Below are 17,316 nucleotides of genomic sequence, written 5' to 3'. Positions count from 1 at the left end.
AATAAAAATATACAATGTTAAGCGTTGATAAAATTTAGTAAAATAGTTAATTTAAAAAAACTCTTTTTTATTTAATACTTTATATTCTACTATAATGTTTTCCTACTTTGTACTATTTTGTCAAAATTTTCTGTTCCACATACCTTGTCCTCTTTTTCAAATCTTTATGTCCTACTTTGTCCTCTTTTTAAAATAAATTGTTGTCCTAAGGTTGGTAGGGGGGGGGGAGTAGTTAAAATCAGGTTAGAGGTATATTAAAATTTCAGAATTCAGAGAATTCTTTTATAAAAGTATATATGGTAACGTTTTTATTATAGTTTCCAGATGATGAATGTTTTTAGTAGAAAATTAATCTTCTTGTTTAAAAATTAAAGTTTGTCTTTGAAAATTTAACTTTTTGGGTAAGAATTGTTGAATTTTGTTATAAGTTCATTTATTACGGTAGAGAATTAATCTTTTTGTTTGCAAATTCATTTTTTGGTAAAAAATGTAGCAACTGGTTTTAAAGTTAAACCACCTTCTTAAAAATAAAAATGAAATTGTTCTTTCTTTCTTAAAAATGCAATAATTTGGTTGAAAATTCTTCTATTTTATTGAAAATACGTCTTTTTGGTAGAAAATTAATCTTTTTATTTAAAAATTCAACTTTTTTTTAGGATTCTTGCATTTTTTCAAACAATTTTGCGGTAGAAAATTAATCTTTTTGTTTAAAAATTCATCTTTTTGATTTAAGATATAACAACTAGGTTCTAGAGTTAAACTACTTTCTTACAATCAAAACAATAAAATTTTTCTTTCCTTCTTAAAAAATGAACTTTTTGTTTAAGAATTATTGTATTTGATTGAAAATTCGTCTTTTCTGGTAGTAAATTAATTTCTTTGCGTAAAAGTTCATCTTTTTTTGTTAAAAAATTATCTTTTTGATTGAGGATTCTTCAATTTTGTTATATTTTGAATCTTCAACCAAAAAAATGCATTTTCAAGAAAGTAGTTCAATATTAAAACCTATTTGTTAAATTTTTAAATCAAAAAGATGAATGTTTAAACAAAAAGATGAAGCTTCTGCCCCAAAATAAATGAATTTTTAACAGAATTGAAGATTCTCAATTAAAAAGTTGAATTTTTAACTAAAAAAGATTAATTTTTAAACAAAAAGAATAATTTACAACCAAAACAGACGCCTTTTTTATAAAATTTAAAAATTCTGAACTAAAAGTTGAATTTTTAAGAAAGAAAACTTTTTTCAATTTTTAAGAAAGCAGTTCAACTCTAAAAAAACCTAGTTGTTCAATTTTTAACAAAGAGATGAATTTTGAAATAAAAAGATTAATTTTCTACCTAAAAAAAAGAATTTTTAACTAACTTTTTAAAGTTAGTTTTAAAGTTGGTTTTAAAGTTAAACTACTTTATTAAAAATAAAAAATAAAATTGTTTTTTCTATCTTAAAAATTCAATATTTGGGTTGAGAATTCTTGCATTTGATTGAAAAATTATTTTTTCGGTAGTAAATTAATCTTTTTGTTTAAAAAATCATCTTTTTGATTAAAAATATAATAACAAAGTTTGGAAGTTATGCTGCTTTAAAAAAAAATAACAAACTTTTGAAACTTTTGGTTAAGAATTATTGTATTTGATTGAAAATTCGTCTTTTCTGGTAGTAAATTAATTTCTTTGTTTAAAAATTCATCTTTTTTAGTTAAAAAATCATCTTTTGGTCGAGGATTCTTGAATTTTGTTAAATTTGGAGCATCTGCCAAAAAATGCATTTTTAAGAAAGTAGTTCAACCTTAAAAACTATTTGTTAAATTTTAAAATAAAAAAGATGAAGTTCCTACTAAACAAAATGAATTTTTAGTTAAAAAATTGAATTTCAACTAAAAAAGATGAATTTTTAAACAAAAATATTAATTTACAATCAAAAAAGACGCATTTTGAATCAAATTCAAGAATTCTAAACCAAAAGTTGAATTTTCAAGAAATAAAAATTATTTTTTAAGAAAGTAGTTCAAATTTAAAACCTATTTGTTAAATTTTTAACAAATAAGATGAATTTTTGAAAAAAGATTAATTTTCTACCAAAAAAAGGTATTTTTCAGTAAAAAAGATGGGATATTATTTTAAAATATTCTTTTACCACCAAAAAATAAGAATTTTAAATCAAATTAAAAAATTCTCATACAAAATGTTGAATTTTTAACTAAAAAGATAAATTTACTATTTAAAAAAACTATCTTTTAATAAAATTCAAGAGTTCTCAAACAAAAACTTGTAGTTTCAACTAAAAACATCAATTTTTAAACAAAAAGATTAATTTTCTACCAAAAACATTCATCATCTTGAAGCATAATAAAAACGTTACCATATGAAATTTTAGAAAAAAATCTCTAAATTCTAAAAGGTTCATATTTGCGATTTTCTGTACATTTTTTTTTTTTTGTTGAATAGAAAAATTTTTTCGACAGAATAATAAAACCCTCAACCAAAAACGGATTCATTTAAAACCAAGCAATTGCACTTTTAACCAAAAAGCTGAAATTTCTACCATGAGAAAAATTTTCAAACATCTTTTATCTGGCTCGAATTATTTTTTAAACCTTTTGTAAACTACCCTTCAAAATTAATTTAAAGAAAGATCATTTATAATTTTCACAGGAGTCTCAAAATTTTTTTGTTTTCTTGGAAATTTTCAAGTTTCTTACAAAGCTTAGAAAATTTTGTTTCAAATCTTCAAAAACTTTAAATATTTTCAAATTTTGAATTAGTTATGAATCTTTTCTGAACCTAAATATCTTTTGAAATGTTTCGAATTTTTTCTAAAATTATGCATAAACTTCAAAGCATTCTAAATAAACTTTTTAATGATTCGTATTTTTATGTAGAATTAAAAAAAAAAATTCTGCATAATAAAATTAAAAAAAAATTGCTTTCATCACATTTTTAAATTTATTTACAAATTTCCTTTTCGAAATGAAAAAAAAAACTAGTTTTAATTACTTTAAAATGCCGATTTTTCTACTTTTATCATCCTAAATGTTTCGAGAACGGTATCAATAAAAAAAACGTTCAAAAATGTTTTATAAGTTTCTCATTTCTTTAAGAAGAAAACTGTTGTAAGGAATTTTTAGGAAGTTTTTTACAGAAAAAATTCGCTACTATCGTTTCAGAATTTATTTTACCCTTCTTTTATCTACGAAGAAGAATGTCGTGAGTAAAGAGTAAAAATCGATAACGCCTTGTCTCATTTGGCAAGGATAGTCTAGCGAATATCAATGCCAAGATATTTTTCTTGCGAATTCCAAGCTTCTCAAAAATTAAATGAAACTTTAATTCAGTTGAAAATTTTAATTTAAAAAAATTGAAATAATGTAAAATTCAAATTTTAACCTTGTAATATATTTTTTTAAAGAATCTTTTATAAACGGAATAAAACAGTATTTAACATACAAATTTAATATCTTCAAATTTATTAATTTATTTAAAACAAAAAGTGTCATTTCTACTATAAACGCTGACTTTTTAACAAAATATTTGAATCTTAAATCTAAAAAAATAAATTCCCAACAAAAGGTGTCATCGTTTATATTTCAATAAAAAAAGATGAAATTTATACAACAAAAAAGAGTTTTAAAACCAAAAAGAAGAATTTTCAACAAATAATGATTTTTCACTCAAAACTTATTAAAATATTATATAAAATGTTGAGTCATTAAGACAAAAGATGAATTTTCTATACAAAAATTGAATTTTTAAACCAAAATATGACTACAACAGAAAATTAATTTTCCACGAAACTGATGCATTTTTACCCAACAAATATGAAATTTCAAACCAAGAAATCTATTTTTTTTTACTAAAAAAGTGTAATTTTTAAGGAAAAATGATCAATTTAAAAAAATTGAAGTTACGTTTTCAGTTAAAAAATAAATTTTAAATCAATAAAAAACTTATCGACTGAACAGTTAAATTTTTAACTAAAGACATAAGCCTTCAATCAAAGAAATAAATTTTTAACTACGTAGTTTAACTTTTACCCAAGTAGTTGACTTATTAATTAAAAAAGATTATTTTAAAAAAAATTATTCAACTTTAACCAAAGAGGTACAAAATAGTTAAATACTTTAGAAAATAATAATTTTTATCAAAAAAGTTGAATTTTTATTTCAAAAAATATATATTTCTGCTAAAACGGATAAATTTTTAAATCAAAAAGATAAATTTTGAAAAAACAGTTGAATTTTCTGTTAAAAAAGATTTCAGTTGACTTTTCACAATCAAAATATGAATTTTGAAACAAGAAATAAGTTTCTAAGAAAAAAATTTAATTCCCAATCCAAAAAGACGAGTTTTTAAACAAAATGAATGAATTTTTAACAAAATTGCCGAATTCTCTACCAAATAGATGCATTTTTATAAAAAAAAAAATGGAATGTCGCGTAAAACAGAATAATTTTTATTTGAAAAAAAATGTAATATTTGAATTTTCATCAACAAAAATTCCAGTTTACTTTTCAAGATCAAAATATGAATTTTTTTAAGAAAAAATAAGTTTCTAGGAAAAAAATTAAATGTTCCACCCAAAAAGAATATTTTTTTAATCAAAAAGGATGAAAATTTAACAAAATAATTGAATTCTCTACCAAATAGTTAAACTTTCAATTTTATTGAAGAAAGACTAAATTTGAACCAGAAAAGATTTCCAAAATATACATTTTAAACTAAAATAAAGTTTCTATGAAATGGTTAAATTTTCAACAAAACGGAATTTTCAAACCAAAATTATGATTTTTTAACAAAATACTTTAATTTTCAACCAAATATTTACATTTTTATCCAAGGAAGATAAAATTTCAAATAAAACAAATGGATTTTTAATTTGAAATTTGAACAAAAAGTCCATTTTCTACGAAGCAGTTTTGAATTAAAAAAAAAAACAGCAGAATTTTCAACCGAAAAGTATGACTCCAACAAAATTTTGTAATTTTCAGCCAAACAATTGTACTTTTATCGAAGAAAAATGAAATCTCTACTGAAAAAGATGAATTTTTAAATCAAAAAGTTAAAATTTCAAAGAATAGCGAAAAAAAAGAATTTTTGATCCAAAAAGAGGAATTTCTTTGACCAGAAAATATGAATTTTGAAAAAACAGTTGAATTCTCTACAAAATATTTGTATTTTCACCCAAGAAAGACGACATTTTTATGAAAATATATTAATTTTTAATAAAAACGTAATGTCTACTAAAGAGGCTAAATTTTAATATAAAAAAGACAAACTTTAAAAAAACAGTTGACTTTTCTACCGAACAGTTGAATTTTTATTGAAGAAAGATGAAATTTCTTCTAAAACAGATGAATTAAAAAAAAACATCAAGAAAATATTAAAATTTGTATCCAAAGAAGATTTCAGTTCAATTTCCAACACGAAAATAAGAATTGTAAACGATAAATTAATTTTCAGCTGAATAGTTGAATTTTACAGCACAAAATATCACTTTTTAAAAAGATTGTAAAATTTCCAATTAAACAGTTGCATTTTTATTCAAGAAAAATGAAAATTCTACTAGAAGAGTTGAATTTTTAATTCAAAAAGACAATGTTTTTAACAACAACAAAAAGAGTTGAATTTTCAATAAAAAGGATTTCAGTTGACTTTTCAACAAAAAAATACGAGTTTTAAACAAAAAATTAATTTTCTAGGAAATAGTTGAATATTCGACAAAAAAGCTGCATTTTCATCCAAGAAAGATATAAAATTTCTACTGAAATGATGAACTTTTATCTCAAAAAGACTAATTTTCAGAAAAAAAGTTTTCATCAAGAAAAAATTTTAGGTGACTTACCAGCAACAAGATATGTATTTTAACCAAAATGTTAATGTTCGACGAATAGAGTTGAATTTTTAACCCAAAAGAAGAATCGTCAATAAAACAGTTAAATTTGTAACCAAAAAGGATGAATTTTTAACAAAATAGTTAAATTCTCTACCAAATAGTTGCATTTTTATCCAACAAAAATGAAATGTGTACTAAAAAATTGAATTTTTAATAAAAAACGACAAATTCTTTTTAAAATGTTAAACTTTCATCCAGAAAAGATTCCAGTTTATTATTTTCGAATTTTCGACCAAACAGTTGGATATTTATCTAAGAAAGGTAAACTTTCTACTAAAACAGATGAACTTTTAATCAAAAAGTATGGCTTCAACAAAATTTTTAAATTTTCAATCAAATAGGTTCATTTTTATCCACGAAAGATGTCATTTCTACTGAAGCAATTGAATTTTAAAATCGACGAGACAAATTTTCAAAAAAGGGGGTTGAATTGCCAACCGAGCAGTTGCAATTTTATTTAAGAAAGATTAAATTTCTTCTAAAAGCGATGAATTTAAAAAAAAACGATTTAAAAAATTGTCAAATTTTTATCCAAAGTTCACTTTCCAGCCCCAAAATAAGAATTGCAAAAAATGAGTTAATTTTCTGTTAAATAATCAAATTTTTAACCAAAAAGTATGACTTTTATGAAAAGTCTACCAAAAAAGGTGAATTTTTTAATAAAAAATACCAATTTTCAATAAAAGAATTAAATTTTCATCCAAAAAGATTTTAGTTGGCTTTTCAACACAGAAATAAGAATTTCAAACAAAAAGTACATTTTCTAGGAAATAGTTTAATTTAAAAAAAAACAGTTGCGTTTTTTTCAAGAAAGATACAATATTTATAATGAAAAAGATGAACTAACAGTTTGTTATAAAATTCAACTATTTGGTACAAAATTAAACTGTTTTGTGGAAAATTCTTTTTTTTGAAAAGTTTATAAATTAATCAAATAAAATTTATTTATATATAAATTAATAAATATTAAATTAATTTTGTATTATTATTATTTTTTCTACCAAATTCTTTCGAATTAGTTTCCTTTAAATTTACAACTAGATTCCTAAATTTAAATTTGACTAACATCACGTTGACGGTTTAAACTATTCAGTTGAAAATTTATGTAAATTGTTAAAATTTCATTTTTTCTGGTAGTAAATTAATCTTAGAGATTGAAAATTCAACTATTTAGTACAGAATTAAAATGTTTTGTAGAAAATCTTGGGTTTTTAATGAAATGTATAAATTAATACATAATTAAATTAATTTCATATGATAAAATAATTATTTGCCTATAGAATTAATTTCATCCAATTCTATTTACATTTGTAAATAAATTTTTAAATTTAAACTGAACTAACATAACATTGATTAATCATTTTCAATAAATATTAATCTTCTGCGTTGAAAATACAATTTTCTTTCAAAATTTAATCATTTGGTTGAAAACTCAAATGTTTTGTAGAAATCTCATCTTTTAAATTAAAGATGCAAATTTTTGGCTGAAAATTAATCTGTTTTCGTTGAGGATTAAACTATTTTGTTGCAAATTCTTCCTTTTTTATTAAATTAAAATGTTTTACATTTAACCCTTAAAGGGCATACTGGGTGTAAATCACCCAGCGACTTATTTGCGCTTTAACAAAACGTACCAAATTCAAGAAAATGGAACATATGGCGCCAGATTAACAATTGACATGAAAAGCTCTTTTTCTATGTCATTTTTAGATAATTTTGATTTTTATAATTTTTATAAGCAGTTTAAGATCAATAAAATCGCTTAATCATGCAAAGTACAGTATTTTATTTTTCATTGAATTAAAGCTTTTATTTTTAGAATAAATACCTTCTTTGGAACGAACACTATAAGACTAATTTTATTTTTAAAGCGCCGTATCTCGGAAGTATTCAAGTAAAATTTTAAGTAAAAAATATCAAAAAGTTATGAATTTTAGAATGAAAGAAGTCATTTTTAAATTTTTTTCATAAAAATGATTTTTTTAACTACTTTAAATTTCAAGAACTGTTATGAAACCTTATTCTCCTTAAACTAGATAGATTAAATATCATTATTTTTTTTTTAACTATCCAATACCGTCGTCACCGCATGCGTTTGAATATCCTTGGGTACCTAACACCCAGTATGCTCTTTATGTAATTTTACGGAGTGTGTCCTTTAAGGATAAAAATGTGATTTGTTGAGATAGAGGACATATTATTTTAGCCAATTAGAAAAGAAGTTTAAAAATATTTTTCAAGGAAAAAGTAAAAAGTAGTGACATTAGCGGACAACGATAATTAAATAAAATAATAATAAATACCATAAATTATGTTTTATATTTTGCATTTTTTAATCTGTACCTTGAAGCCGAGCTCTCCAGGATTTTCAGGCTCGAAGTCATAAAGTGCCGTGCAGCAAGGCTGCTTTGCCATTGGTGTTCTTGCCGGAGATTTGCTTGGCGATGGCAAAGGAGAAGCTGGAAAAGTGAAAATTCATTATAAACTAAGTTCAGAATTCCAAACTTAGAGAACTTTAAACGATAAGTTCTGACAACCAAGACTGCTAGTTTCAAGAACATCCTGTCGTTTAAAGACCCTCTTGAAAAATGAGAACACAAGAAAAATAAATGAAAAGATGGTTTAATATGATAATAAATTTATAAAAATCGTGATAAATATTCTATAAACAAATTAATAAACTATGTCTTTAAAATTTATGAAATTTTCTTTAATAGGCTTGTTGCGAAAAAAACACTTAGTTTGATTTTTTTAATTTTAACTTAAAATATAATACTGGCAAAGTTTATTTTTTCTTTAATCCTCTGGGCTGCAAATTCTTAGATACGCACATAAATTCACTGCTTGCAGATTTCAAAAAATTTCAAAGATTTCAGGGTTTGAAAGATTACGAAAGACATCACAAATGTTTCAAAAATTTAAGAAAGATTTGAAAAGATTATACAAGATTTCAACAGATATTAAAAAGATTTCAAAAAGATTTCGAATATTTCAAATGATTTTAAAAATTTCCGAAATGTTTTAAAGATTTTACATTTTAAAAGTTCCATGATTGGAGAGAAATTTAAAAGACTTTAAAAATCTCATAGATTTCTAGTATGTCAAATTATATTTTTTTAAATTTCAAATATTTTTGAAAATTCAAAAAAGATTTCTAAAGACTTAAAAATATATCACAAAGATTTCTCGTATTTAATCCAGATTTCAAAAGTTATTAAAATGTTTCAGACTTCAGAAAGATTCCGAAAGATACCATAGAGATTTCAAAATATTATAGAAGTTACCACAAAGATTTAAAAAAATTTCTGAAATATTTCAAAAGATTTCGCGGAGATTTCACAAAGATTTGACAAATTTTAAATATTTCCGAAAGATTTTTGAAGATGCAAAAACATTCCAAAGATTTCGCCGAGATTTGAGAAAATTTTTTTATTTCATGGGTTTGAACGATGTTAAAATATTTCTCAAATATTTCAAATATTTTGAAAGGTCACAAAAAGATATCATAACGGTATCCCAAAAATTTCATAAAGATTTAAAAGATTTAAAATATTTACGAAGCTTACAAAACATATTCCAAAATGTTTTAAAGATTTTACATTTAAAAAATTCCGTGATTGCAGAGAGATTTGAACTATTTAAAAAATCTCATAGATTTCTAGTATGTCAAAATATATTTAAAAAGATTTCAAAGATTTTTGAAAATTAAAAAAGATTTCTAAATACTTTAAAATATATCACAAAGATTTCTCAGATTTAACCAAGATTTCAAAAGTTATTAAAATATTTCAGACTTCAGAAAGATTTCAAAAAAATTTCAAGGATATTAAAAAAGTTTAAAGATGATAAAAATTTTTTTTTAAATTAAAAGATCTCAATCGATTTCACAAAGCCTTCAAAGATTTTTAAAGATGTTAAAAGATTCCGAAAGATACCGTAGAGATTTCAAAAAATAATAGAAGTTGCTACAAAGATTTAAAAAATGTTCTAAAACCTTCCAAACATTTCAAAAACATTTCAAAAAATAAATATTCCAAAAAATGCCAAACATATTTCAAAAATGTCCAAGATTTACAAGATTTCACAAGATTACACAAAGACTTTTAAATATTTTAAAAGATTTCACAGAGATTTCACAAAGATTTGAAAAATTTCAAATATTTCGGCAAGATTTCAAAGATTTTTAAAGATGTAAAAACATTCCAAAGATATCGCGGAGATTTGAGAAAATTTTAAAATCTCATAGGTTTGAACGATGTTAAAATATTTCTAAAATATTTCAAATATTTTCGAAGCTTATAAAAGATATCTATAGATTTTTAAAAATATCACAAAGATTTCATAAAGATTTTGAAACCTATCAAAACATTTCGAATATCTCACAAATCTTTTAAAGATTTCTGAAAGATTTCTAAAAATATCACAAAGATTTCTAAGATCTCCTAAACAATTCAGAGACTCACAAAGATTGCACGAAGTATACACCAAATTTCAAATGTTGTCAACCTCCTCGAAAATCTTAATTTTTTAAATTTATAATTATTAAACAAAATCATAATTGTTAAGCCGACATGATTCCAATTCTAAAAAATCATTAAGACCATGTCATACTAACTTAAACATAATTTTTCCACCTATATTTTGCAACATCCCGTCCACACGAATTGAATTATAAAGTTAAAAATTTGGTAAATTAAACAAAAAATTTTTAAATGATTATAATTTTGTGTGGATTTACAGAAAATAAGGAGTATTCCAAACTTTCATTAGTGTCTTCTGTTTAATTTGCCAAATTTTCTACTCGAATATTTAGTATGACATGGCCTTAAAATTGCAAAAATGCTAAAAATGATCATAAATAATATATAATGAATGTATAAACAATGATTAAAATTAAATAACAAAAATAACTTTTTTCGTAAAAATAACGACTAAAATCGAAAGCATACATAAATTAGTGGAAGAAGAATTGCTCATATACACAAGAAAAGTGAAGAATTGAGTTCAAGCATGCAAATGAGTTGTGTCTAATATTTCAATAATAAGAACAGGTTGTTACAGAAAAAATGAGAAACAGGGAATATTTTTAGAAACACCTAGAAAAATTTATGGGACGACAAACTATTATGTCAAAAAAATAATCACAGAAAATCAAACGAACTAAATACAGTTTTAAACTATTCAAAAAGGAAATTTAAATGAACTTTCTTTATTATTTTTAACTTATAATAAATATATTGAATCATGGTTTTTATCTGGGGAGATAAACCAAGAGTGGATCCAAAAAATTTGTCAACGTATTAGTTAAAAGTTAAATTACTTTATGAACAATTTATTTTTTTTATTAAAGATTCATAGTTTTAATTGAAAATTTAAGAGTTTAATTGAAAATAATTTTTTGAACAAACATCCAATGTTTTGTAGAAAATTTGTCTTTCTTCCTGAAAAATATAATTATTTGGTCCGAAATTCAATTTTTTGTTGAAAATTCATATTTTCGTGTTGAAAATTCGACTATTTTGTAACAAAATTTCTATTTTATGAATTGAAAATGAATGTTTTTTAATAAAAATTAAACTATTTGGTTAAAATTCACCTTTTTGGTAGAATTCTGGGTTAAAAATGTATGCTTTTTGTAAAAAATTAGTTTTTTTGTAGAACATAAATTTTTGGTGGTTGAAAATGCAACTGTCTGGTTGAAAATTAATCTGCTTTAGTTGAGAATTCAACTACTTTATTGAAAATTTGTCTTTTTTGGTTAAATTCAATTGTGTTTTACTTAAAAATAACATCTTTTTTTTAATATTAACTAATATATTTTTATACTAGTTTCTTAAACATTCATTTTTTTGTTGTTGCAGATTCATAATTTTAGTAGAAAGTCATCTCTAAATAAAAATTAAACTAATTTATTTAAAAGTTTATTTTTTGATAAAGATTATTTTTTTAAACTGAAAATTGAACTATTTGGTTGAAAATAAAATTTTATATTTACGGTTTAAAAATTCAACAGTTTTTGTATAAAATAATCGTATTTTTGTATTGGCAATTTAACAATTTAGTGAAAAATTCCACTATGTGGTAGGAAATTTAACTGTTTTGTACAAGATCACTTTTCTCTTTTTTCTAAAAAATAAATTTTCGTAAATGAAAATCGAAATACTCCATTTTTTGTTCAAAAAAGGATTTTTTAGTTTAGAAATGCAACTATTTCATTAAAAATTGAAGCAGTTTGTTAAAAATTTGTCTTTTTTGGTAGAAAATTAATCTTCTTATTTGCAAAGTCAACTATTTGGTTGAATATTTATGTATTTTGTTAGAAATTTATTTTTTGAGTTAAAAACTAATTTTTTATGTAAAATTTAAATATTTGATTTGAATTTTTTTTAGAACTCGTATTTTTTGGGTTTAAAATTCAACATTTTTGTGAAAAATTAGTTTTCATATTAAACATTAATTTTTTTAAATTAAAAATTCAAATATGTATTTTGTGCAAAAATCGTATTTTTCGGTAAATAAAAAGAATCTTCTTGGAAGAAAATGCAACTCCTTGGTAAAAAGTTTATATATTTTTTTGAAAATTCATTTTTTTATTAGAAACTTAATATCTTTGGTTGAAAATTGCTCTTTTTGGTTGAAAATTTGATTGAAAATTCAACTATTTTTTAGAATATTCGTTTTTTTTGGTTGTGAACTAATTTGCTTGAATGAAAAATGTAATGACTCCATTTTTGTTTAAAAATTGATATTTTAAGTTTATACATTCAAACATTTCGTCAAAAATTTATGATAGATTTTCAAACAATTTTCTTGACATTTTTTTTTTTTTTTAGAAAATTTATCTTCCTGGTTCAAAATCCAACCCTTTGGTTAGAAATTTATATACCTTTTTCAAAATTCGCCTTTTTTGGCAACCAAATGATCTTCTTGGTTGAAAATTCAACTATTTGATAAAAAAATGTATATGTTTTGTTAATATTTGAATTATCTTTTTAAAATTCAACTGTTCTGTAAAGAGTTCCACTTTTTAGCTTAAAAATTACAATATTTAGTTAAAAATTTATGTATTTTGTTAAAACTTCGTTTTTTTATTATTAGAAAGTTAATCTCTTTAGTTGAAAATTGCTCTTTTTAGTTAAAATGTAATTATTTGATTTAAAATTAAACTCTTTTGTAGAACATTCATTTTGATCGAAGAATAATTTTTTCAATGAAAAACTTAACTATTCGATTTTTGTATACATTTTTAAAATTTAAACATTCAACTATTTGGTTCAAAATTTATGTAATTTGTTGAAAATTCATTTTTTTTTTGTAACAAAACGAATCTTCTTGATTGAAAATACAAATATTTGATGAGAAATGTATATATTTTATCCAAAATTCGTATTTTTTGATAAGTAAAAAACAACCTTCTTGGTTGAAAATGCAACTCCTTGGTAAAAAATCCAAATATTGTTTTGAGAATACTTTTTTTTTGAGAAAGTTTATCTTCTTGGGTGTGGAAAGCTCTTATGTTTAGCCTAAAAATTGCACTATTGAGTTCAAAATTTATTTCAATATTTAAATTTCATAACAAATTTAATAAACAATTAATTTAATTAATTTTTAATTAATTAAATGAATAAATAAATTATTTATTATTAAATTGATTAAATAAATTAATAAATAAATAAAATAATAAATAAATTGTTCAATTAAAAATTTATATTTCACCATTTAATTTGTTTTCTTTAATGACTAAGATATCTTTCTTTGATGAGAATCCAAATATTTTGTTGAAAATTCGCCTTTTTTATTTAACTTTACTATTTTTTATTAAAAATTAAAGTCGCACCTTGGTCAAAATATCAACGATTACATTTTTTTGTGAATTTATCATTTTTTATCAAAAATTCGCAACTACGCGTTGCAAAAAAAAAATGTATTCAGCAAAAATGATAATTTTTCAAATTTCGTTTCTTCTTCTCTGGATTCGCTCTTGAAATACACTTTTTCAAACTTAATTTTGAAGAGATCATAACTTAGAAGTCAAAATCTACAAAATTAATTGAGAAATCTTCAAAAAAGGAAATAAAAAACAATTTTACAGGGGTGCACTCAAATAAATATTTAAAAACGCAATGAAAATGAATCTTGATTGAGAAAAAGTGTCAAACTCCATGCACAATTTACCATTAGCAGACGGCGGGTTTCCGGCCGGAAAAAGCTCGAGTTGTGAGCGCTTCCCTTCTCCAGAGACCGGAGACCCGGCTCTTGACCCTAAGATAGGCCAGAAGAAGAGATATTCAAAATTTCAACAATTAAACACAGATCTAGGTTGGTAAAATCGAAAATCTGTAGTGTCGTGTGTCAATATTGATTTTTTTTTAATCAAAAGCTTCAATCCGGTTCCAAATAATTTTTAAAATTAATACCAAAAGCACGTTTTTGAATTAGAATTTTAGTTACTAAATTTGGGAACCCACAACCATTTTATAACTGGAATTGCTTTTTTGTTAGTGTGTCATTCAGAAAGTCAGATATAAAAATAGAGAATAAATCAGAGTGTCTGCCGGAAAGTTGATTTTTAATTTCCTGACATTTTCCAGTTTTCTCCGGGTCGATTTTTTATTTTTCGGATCAGGGGATTACACTTTTCTGAAATTTCCATGTCAGAATTATATAGTTACTTCGAAAAATTCCCTGTTTTTGAATCAGAATCTCATTTTTATTAGTTAAATTCCCTGTTCTAAGTCAAAATTGTAATTGTTTGAAGAAATTTTCTGTTTCAAATCAAATTTTTTTTTCAAAATTCACCGCTTCAAGTTAAAATTATAATATTTTTGAAAAAAATGCATCTTTCCATGTCAGAATCATATTTCTTTTCGAAAATTCCCTGTTCAAAATCAGAATTATAACTCTTTTTGAAAATTTCTTCTTTTCAGTGAGAATTATAAACTTTTTCAAAAATTCTTTCTTCCAGATCTGAGTAATAATTTTTTCCCTAAAATTCTCAGATCCAATATAGATTTACATACAATATTACTTTTGAAAATTTCCTAATCCAAAAATTATTTAAGATGTAACTCAGAATTATAATTTTCTTGGAAAATTCCATGTCAGAATTATAGTTAATTTTGAAAATCTCTTATTCCAGAACTGAATAATATTTTTTTCTTGAAAATTTCCTCTTCCAAGTCAAAATTATAGTTTTTCCTTGAAAAATTCCTAGTTCCATGACTGAACTATAATTTTTTCCCATAAAATTCTCTCATATAATTCATATTTACATATAATATTGTTTTGGAAAATTTCCCGTTCCAACTAAAAATTATAAGTTTGTTCGAAAATTTTCTTTTCTAAATCAGAATTATAATTCGTTTCGAAAATTCATCATTTCGAGGAGAAATTGTAATTCTTTTCGAAAATTCACTTTTTTAAATTGAAATTATAATTCTTCTCGTACATTTTCCTATTTCCAGTTAGAAATTAAGGTTTTTTCGAAAATTCCTTATTCCGAATTTGAAAATAATATTTTTTCCCTAAATTTCTCCGATTCAATGCACAGTTATAAATAATATTGCTTCAGAAAATTTCCAACTCAAAATAAAAATTTCTCTCGAAAATTCAGTGTTCACAGTCAAATTAAAAATTTATTATACTTCTTTTTTTTTAATCTAGGTATAACTCAGAATTTTAATTATTTTCAAAAATTCCCTGCTCCATGAAAGAATTATAGTTTTTTTTCGAAAATTCCGCATTCCAAACCAAAATTTTAGTTCTTTTGGAAAATTCCCTTTTCCAAATCAGAATTATAATTCTTCTACAAAATTTTAACCTACAAGTGATAATTATAATTATTTTGAAAAATTCCTTGCTCAAGATCTGAATAATATTCATTTTATTCCTAAAATTCTTGGATGTAATTCAGATATAAAAATAATATTGCTTCGGGAAATTCCCCATTCCAACCCAAAATTTGTATTTTTTTTCAAAAAATTAACTGTTCCGTATAAAATTGAAACTTTACTAAACTATTTTAAATCTAGTTATTTTAATTTTTAATTTTTTAATTTTATTATTATTTTTTTTTTAATTCCCTGCTCCATGTCAGAATTATAGTTCTTTTCGAGAATTCCCCAATACAAGTCAAAATTGTAATTCTTTTGGAAAATTCACTTTTCCAAATCAGAATTATAATTCTGATTTCAGAAAAACAATATTGCTTCGGAAAATTTCCCATTCTAACTCAAAAATTTTATTTTTCTCTAAAATTGATTGTTACGAATCAAATTTAAACTTTAAAATACTTTTTTTTATTTTAGTTGTTTTAATTTTTGATTTTTTTGTTGGAAAAGTCCCTGCTCCGTTTCAGAATTATAGTTCTTTTCAAAAATCTCCCGTTAAAAGTCAAAATTGTAATTCTTTTGAACAATGCATTTTTCCAAATCGGAATTATAATTCTTCCAGAAAATTATAATTTAATTATTTTCAAAAATTGCTTGCTCCATATCTGAATAATAATAATAATTTTTTTTTCAAATTCTCCGATCTAATTCAGATTTTAAAATAATATTGCTTCGGAAAATTTCCCATTCCAACTCAAAAATTTATATATTTTTCTTAAAAATTCACTGTTCCAAATCAAATTTAAACTTTAATAAACTTTTTTATTCTAGTTATTTTATTTTTTTTGGAAAATTCCTTGCTCCAGATCAGAATAATAGTAATTTTTTCCTAAAATTCTACGATCTAATTCAGATTTAAAAATAATATTGCTTGGTGAAATTTTCCATTCCAACTCAAAATTTTTATTTTTCTCAAAAATTCATTGTTCCAAATCAAATTTAAACTTTATTAAACCTTTGTTTATTCCAGTTATTTTAATTTTTTGTCGAAAATTCCCCGCTCCATGTCAGAATTATATATTTTTTTCGAAAATTCCCGATTCCAAGTTAAAATTTTAATTCTTTGGGAAAATGCGAAGTTCGAAAATTCCTTGTTAAAGATGTAAATTGTAATTTTTTCGATGGGAATAAATACTTCTTGTTATAAAAATTACCATTCTTTTCAAAAATTCCCTATTCAAAGTCAGAACTATAATAATTCTTTCAGAAAATTCCCTTTTCAAAATCAGAATTGAAAATATATTTTTCAAACACCCCGATTCGAAATCATAAGTACAGCTTATACATTTTTATTGATTACTACTTTTGTTATATTATTTATTTTCATTATCGACAAATAAAGTCGGTTTCATTATTCGTTTCCTGATTGAACAAACTGAGACTAATAAATTATTTTTAATACTTTTAAAATAAAATGCTTTAAAACTTTTTTTTATTTTTTTTTAAATATTTTTTAAAATACTTTTAAGATTCATTTTAGTAGAATCGAATGAAAAATTCCGATCACAGAAAATTCCCGGCTTTTTCCGTTAAACA

At 22.9% G+C, this 17,316-nt stretch overlaps 1 protein-coding gene across 7 annotated transcripts in view; it reads right to left on the bottom strand.

The window, feature by feature from the left end:
* Positions 1-17,316, bottom strand: part of LOC117181631 (endophilin-A) — a 144,724-nt gene that overhangs the window by 3,457 nt on the left and 123,951 nt on the right. For 4 of the 7 annotated variants that reach the window (XM_033374510.1, XM_033374511.1, XM_033374513.1 and 1 more), the window contains 2 exons: positions 14,066-14,152; positions 8,234-8,349 (listed from right to left, as the gene is read on the bottom strand). In XM_033374510.1, coding sequence (XP_033230401.1) covers positions 8,234-8,349; positions 14,066-14,152 — 203 coding nt within the window. The remainder of the gene's footprint in view (positions 1-8,233; positions 8,350-14,065; positions 14,153-17,316) is intronic. The other 3 variants (XM_033374514.1, XM_033374515.1, XM_033374516.1) reach the window with 1 other exon arrangement.

Source organism: Belonocnema kinseyi, chromosome 10 (genome assembly GCF_010883055.1).
Source record: "Belonocnema kinseyi isolate 2016_QV_RU_SX_M_011 chromosome 10, B_treatae_v1, whole genome shotgun sequence".
In the NCBI taxonomy this organism is placed as follows: Eukaryota; Metazoa; Arthropoda; class Insecta; order Hymenoptera; family Cynipidae; genus Belonocnema; species Belonocnema kinseyi.
The sequence above is the reverse complement of the archived record's forward strand: the minus strand, read 5'-3'. Positions and strand labels throughout refer to the sequence as shown.